Source organism: Aquarana catesbeiana, linkage group LG06, assembly GCF_042186555.1.
Source record: "Aquarana catesbeiana isolate 2022-GZ linkage group LG06, ASM4218655v1, whole genome shotgun sequence".
In the NCBI taxonomy this organism is placed as follows: Eukaryota; Metazoa; Chordata; class Amphibia; order Anura; family Ranidae; genus Aquarana; species Aquarana catesbeiana.
The window spans coordinates 160,378,336-160,385,354 of record NC_133329.1 but is presented as its reverse complement, the minus strand read 5'-3'; the positions used below and the strand labels follow the sequence as shown (position 1 = coordinate 160,385,354).

The 7,019-nt window shown below is 40.7% G+C and overlaps 1 protein-coding gene across 3 annotated transcripts in view; it reads right to left on the bottom strand.

Moving 5' to 3' along the window:
* Positions 1–2,812: 2,812 nt before the first annotated feature.
* The window catches only part of SMG1 (SMG1 nonsense mediated mRNA decay associated PI3K related kinase), a 409,928-nt gene continuing 405,721 nt past the window's right edge, over positions 2,813–7,019 (bottom strand). For all 3 annotated transcript variants that reach the window (XM_073591119.1, XM_073591120.1, XM_073591121.1), the window contains one exon: positions 2,813–5,307. In XM_073591119.1, coding sequence (XP_073447220.1) covers positions 5,230–5,307 — 78 coding nt within the window. In that variant the 3' untranslated portion in view covers positions 2,813–5,229. The remainder of the gene's footprint in view (positions 5,308–7,019) is intronic.

Genomic DNA, 7,019 nt, shown 5'->3' with positions numbered 1-7,019 from the left:
CTGTCTTCACCTTTATATACTGTTTAGAAAGTGCACATTGTTTTAGGAGATTTTCTCACTGCAGTGAAGCCTGGGCATACAGCCAAGTAGCTGATTGGAGAAAAGACACGCACACCCCCCCTCCTCATAGGTAGAGACTTTTAGTTCCATCCCTTGAATTGTTCAGCAGGCTGATAATCTATTTATAGCATCCTCCCCAACACAAAACTCAGGCTGCTTTTGTCATATGTGGTGGAGAACTTGTCAGGAGTTATCAAGCTGATAACAGAGGAAGGGGCATAGTGCTTTGAAGAGAGATAACAAAACACTGCAGATATATGTGCCCAGCTCAAATTTCATGAATCGGGTTTGTATCCACTTTAACCACTTCAGCACCGTAAGATTTCCCCCCTTAACCACTTCAGCACCTGAAGAATTTACCCCCTTCCTGACCAGAACATTTTTTGCGATACGCCACTGCGTCGCTTTGGCAATTTCGCAGTCATGTAATGTTGTACCCAAAATTGATGTCCTTTTTCCCCCACAAATAGAGCTTTCCTTTGGTGGTATTTGATCACCTCTGCGTTTTTTTTTTTTGCACTATAAACAAAAAAAAGAGCGACGATTTTGAAAAAATGACAGTGACTGCAACATTGCGGACACTTTTGACACTTTTTTGGGACCAGTGACATTCATACAGCGATCAGAGCTAAAAAAAAGCCATTGATTACTGTATAAATGTCATTGGCAGGGAAGGGGTTAACACTAGGGGGTGATCAAGGGGTTAACTGGGTTCAATTGTGGGGGGATGGGACTAAGGGAGGAGACCAATCAGTGTACCTACTTAGTAGGAGCACACAATCTGTCTCTACACCCCTGAATGAACTGGGATTTGTGTGTTTACACACATATCCTGCTTCTCGCTCTGTCACAAACAATCGCGGGTGCCCGGCGGTTATTCCACCCGCCGGGCATGCGGATCGGCTCCGGGCACACCCGGCAGCGCACGCCTGCTAAAGCATCTTTAAAAGCCGACGTACAGCTATGACGGCTTGCACAGCAAAGACAACCTGCCGCAGGCGGCTGGTCCGGAATTGGTTAACGACCAGACCATCTTCTGCGATACGGCACTGCACCGCTTTAACGGACAACTATGCGGTCAGGCAACGTTATAAGAAAAACAAAATTGACGTCCTTTTTTTTCCCACAAATAGAGCTTTCTTTTGGTGGTATTTGACCACCTCTGCGGTTTTTATTTTTTGCTCTATAAACAAAAAGAGACCAACAATTTTGAAAAAAAAAAAAAAACAATGTTTTACTTTTTGCTATAATATCCAATACATAAATAAATAAAATGTATTCATCAGTTTAGACCAACATGTATTCTACAAATCTTTGGTAAAAAAAAAAAAAAATATGAACAACAAAATAAAAAAAAACCGCAATAAGCCCATATTGATTGGTTTGCACAAAAGTTACAGTGTCTACAGAATAGAGGATAGATTTATGGCATTTTCATTATTTTTTTAATTAGAAATGGTGGTGATCTGCGATTTCTAGCGGGACTGCGACATTGCGGAAGACAGATCGGACTCTTTTTTGGGACCAGTGACATTTATACAGCGATCAGTGCTATAAAAATGCACTGATTACTGTAAAGATGACACTGGCAGGGAGGGGGTTAACAGATTGGATGTTTCTTAATGTGGGGGGAGGGGACTGACTGGGAGTACAGAGAGATCGCTGTTCCTAATCACTAGGAACAGACTATCACTCTGTACTTCCCTGTCAGAACAGGGATCTATTTGTTTACATTGACAGATCCCAGTGTTCTGGCTCTCTGTGGATCGATCGCAGCTGCCGGCCACACGCATAAGCTGCCCCGCCATGCAGCGAGTGCGCCTGCTATAGCTGATAAAGGGACAGACGTAAAGCTACAGAGATTCGATCTGAACGAGCCAACCAACCACAGCATAATGTTGGCAAGCGGTTAATGCATTCTCTGCATTAAAATGTAAGTTCCCCTTTAAAGAAAATCTGTAAAGTGACCTTACATTGGATCCCCTCCCCATCCCCCCTGTACCAGATTGCCGTGATCCCCAGCTGTCAGACACCGAAAAGCCGCTTCACAGGTCGGTGGATTTGAAATCCTGGCGGCTTTCTCTCCTCTCCTTGCAGTTCTGACAGTATGGGCTAGACAGCTTCTAATTGGTCAGCGTCGTCCATATGATGGTGCTGAGCAATTCAAATCCCTGTAATCCGTACTAGCTTAGCAATTTGGACACGCAATTAAGCTGTGGGCATTTCAAAACCCCTGGAAGCGGCTTTTCGATGTCTGACAGCTGGGGATCGCAGCAATCTGGGACAGCGGGACCAGGTGGGATGGGGAGTAGGTCCAATGTTAGGTCATCTTACAGATTTTCTGTAAAGGTGAATTTACACTTTAAGGTTAAAAAAACCTATGCTACAGGATACCCCAAACCCCCCTAACACACCTTTACACTTACCTGAGCCCAATTTCGATCTTGTGCTGTGAATGAGAGCAGCGTCTCTCCTTATCACAGGGAAGAATGATAGCAAAGAGCGTGAGGGTAGGGCATCTCAGTATCGAGCCAGCACTAGTGCCCCATAGAAAGCGGCACTAGCTGGGGACCTCAGAAAAAAAAAAAAAAAAAGAGTATCGGCTGCTCTGTGCAAAACAACAGAGCAGATAAGGGACATTTATTATTTTAATAATAAAAAAAAAGTTTTACAATCCACTTTAATTTTGTTTCTTTTAAATTACATTTACACAACAGTGTTTTAAAAAGAAAAAAAAAAAAAAATCAGTACATTATGCATTAATCGCAAGTATTTTATTTAAACAATTAAGAATCTGATTCTTCATAGATGTTGGTAATTGAAAGTAGAAATGCAATATTACAGGTGCCTGAAGTGCATTAAACGTTAACATCTCAGAAGAAATTAAAGTAATGCAGATTTTCCACTTTTTATCTACAGCTCACAAAAGGATTTTCGCTTGTGGGAGTAAAGTTAAATTCCATTACATTGAATTCTGACATACAAAGTCTTACCATCACCATAACTGTATAGCAGTGTCTGCTGGTACACAAAACAGGCATGCATTACTCAGCCTTTAAGTACTCTTAGCCAGCCAACTAGAGCAAATAAGGCTGTCATTCTTATACAAACTGAAATTTTCACTAACTGCAAATATTAGAATTTGTTAATACTTCAGACTGGGAGAAAAGATTGCCATTAGCAGACTTAATGCTCCTGTCGTCAAAGAGGACTGGTTACAATACAGTGATGTGCTGCAGACCTCTGTGGCAGGGAGGATTAACGATACGCACACAAAATGCTTACTATCTTGAATATTGCTGGTATAAACGGTTTTCCCTAACGGCAACTGCTGGTTGAATGGATATTCTTCTTAACAGACATAACGTGTGCTCTTGTATTACACCCAACAACATTTTAAAAGTCACAAATATGTAGGCAATACAAGTGGGGAAAAGGGGCACAAAAAGAAACCCAGTAGGGATGACCGCAAGAAAACACATAAAATTAGAATGGATCTGTTTCAACATCACCAAATCAGATTCAAACAATAATGAAAAAAAAAAAAAAAAAAATGAAAGGACAAAGGATTCACATTTATGTGAATTTCTGCAAAACACTGTTCTCTTAGCCACCCATGTGCAATGTACTACAAAATGTATCCAGAAGGAAATACCAAATAAAAACTTAGGCTGAAGATATACTTTAATGGATCTCATTAAAGGAAAATCTTGCAATTTTCTGTGAGGAATTAACTTGTGTCATATAAAAACATGGAAAAGAATGCAGGAAACTGGATTCTAGCTGTCATTTCTGTAGTGCAGGTTTTAAAATGAAAACAAGTACCTGACTCGTTACTATGGGCAACACATCTCCACTTTCACTTGCCTCTACCATTCTAGAATACCCAAGTTCTGTACATGAACTGAATTACAAAAATAGAATATGTTGACCTGTTAACAAAAGTTCTTAAATAGGACATATGCCACACAAGGTCTTAAGACCTCACAAATGAAAGTAGCGTATATCTGGCAGAAAGCCATACTTCTCGGGTAATATTTGAAGGGTTAAAAAAAACAAAGCATGGAGGTGTTAAAAGCTTAAGTGTAAAACAAATATTTTTCATTCAAAATGTAAATTAAACATCACTGCAGTCTCCCTCCACCAGAAGTTCACTTTATTATAACTGTCATCAAGTGACAAGCTTAACTACCTAGACTATGCTATTAAAAAAAAAAAAAAAAAAAGAGAGAAAGGAGGGGAGGAGAACGTACATCAGTTAAGCGTATGGAAACACACAAATGTTGGGAAGTGTGGGTCATGTAAATTTTTGAGAAGCAGAACCAGTGCTGGGCTTATTTCAAAGTAATGGGTTGATCCTTCATGTATTTTTGCATGGGTCACACAAAAAAGGCAAGATATATTTTTTTAACTGGGTACTAAGTGAATGAAATACTTCTGAAAAGTATTAAGCGTCTCTGGATATATGCCCAGCTACCAAACAAAAGTGTTAGTATGAATATAGTGTGAAAAGTAAACAGGTATTCTAACTACAAGAAATGAGGGGAAGAAAAGAATGGAAAACAAGGTTTTTTTTCTTCTTTTCAGAAGTCCACCTAACTTCACAATTCTGTTCTTTGGCTGTTTCAGCTAGTTTTCAGAGGCCATGCTTCATCTCCCAGCCTCCTCTGTGCTAAGCTGGCTAACTCAACCAGCAGCATTGCCAAGCAACAAGAGTAACCCAAGAAACGGACAGCATTCTCTTCACTGCAAATCCTTGATGGCCCCAGTGTTCCCCCCTTGACGAACAGGGTTTAGCATATCTTCAATTGTTGACAGGGTCACATGGAAGAGTTCTAGATCACCATGCGGTCTGGAGGATGCCGATTTCTTTCTGCAGCAATTTCTCAGCTGTATTGTCAGATCTTCCACAGCAGAAAGACAATCACTTTACCCAGACGGTGAGCATTGTGCCCTTGGGGTTGCTGACCACTGGTGTTTAACGTTGCTCTGGGTGCAGCGTTCCTGTGGGATTCCCGTTCCCACTGCACCAGGATTTCCTAGATTACCACATATTAAGCCCCAGTATACATCACCACCGGCCTTGGCGCGGCTGTGGATGCCTGAGACTTGACTGATTCTGGTGGATTGCTGACTGTGCTGAACCAGGCTGGTCTGCCGTCTTCTAATTCACACCCAAGCTGTCCAACCTTCATACAGCTGAGCCAGGTTATCTAGATTTGTTGCCTCCTTAATCACAAAATCCACCTAATAAATGTTAACAGAAGTTTTAAAGAAGTGTAAAAAATGTATGGTTAACACACAAGGTATATGCAAGCCTGTGCCCCACTTACACCATGATTTCTGACCCGTCCGGACTTAAGTCATCAGTAGATGCCACACATGCACAGATTTACCAACTCTGGAAGGTACACACAGCCAAACTAACCAGATTATGAAATTCAAATTACAAAGGAGGAAGACGAGGAACAAAAGAAGAAATAAAAAAAAAGGAGGGTGGGTAAGGAAAACAAATACATGCATCACACATGGTTGGCAGTAGGGCCTCATGCACATGGGTGCACTGATCAGTACACCCCCACAGAGGGCTAGGTTTACTTGTCCAGGTGGCATAGCTAGTCCTTGCAGTCTGCCTGTTCAAATCAATGACAGGAAGATGGCTATATGGATTTTCAAGCACATCTCCGAGTACGCATCCATTTGGGACTGATGCACAGCTTCAAACCAAGTGTTTCTGCACTGCTTAGTGTGCCTGTGTGAACGAGGCCTACTACTAAGTATGGCAATTATAACTGCACCCAAGATTAATCGGTAGGAGCACTGGGTCATGCATTAAAAAAAAAAAAAAAAAAAAGTGCTAGCTTCTATCTGTGAGACAAAGACTTCTTGTTTCAGACCCGGAACAATATCAAGTTGGTCCAAGTGGTGCTCAGCCATTCATAGGCAGCTTTGTATTCTGTGAATGAAATACAAATCTTCCTCTTGTATGCTGAGGCGGAGAGAGGGGCTGATGACAGCAGAACGTCCGCCAATAAAAGGAAACATTGTATTTCATTCACAGAATACAAAGCTGCCTATGAAAAGCTGAGCGCTGCTCATACTGGCTCAATATTGTTCCGGTTCTGAGAATGGAAACTTCTGTCTCACAACAGTGTACTGTAGCTGAAGTTACATTTAGTACATAGAGTGCTTAGAATTGCTGCAGCATTTAGTGAAGGAAACCGTTTGTTTGGACCAGCATGGTCCAAACAAACTATTTAAAGTGAAAGAAAACATGAAAATTTAAGACTTTTTCGGTGCTGGGGGTGTGCAGCGGGGGAGTTGCTGGGGACCCACTGCAAGGATACATTTTGCCTAACTCCCAGAGTTTCAAACGTAACGCATCATTCTGGGGTAAAGATAGGCTGAATATGAAGAGGTTCTGTGAAGATCTATTATCTGTCTCTTGCCTTAAAACTGCCCTGCTTACCAGTGTGTAGAAAGACTCATCATACCAAAAATGATCGGCACAAGCAGCAGGATGCATGAAGAGGTTTCAATGGAGAGAATAATTACAAGCTAACTATACACACTAGGGGGTCCTAATCAAATAATTTGGCTGAAATTGTCCTTTATTTTTTTATTATCCTTGCAGTGAACCAATACAACAACCAATTTATGAACTGGATTATCAGAGATAAATCTGAACAGCTAATAAATGAAATACCATATTTCAGCCTGAAAATACAAATGAAAGAAAATGAATTGCATCATGAATGGTGGTATTAAAAAAAAAAAAGAAAAAGGAAACTGGTTTTTCCAAAAAAAAAAAAAAAAAAAAAAAATTCTGGACTTTTACAGTCACAACATAAGGCAGAGGGATTATATCTAAAATACTATTAGTTTATTCACTTCATTAAAAACAGATGCTTTTAAAAATATTCCAAAAAATAATCGCCCATCCTCTGGATTCCCTACCC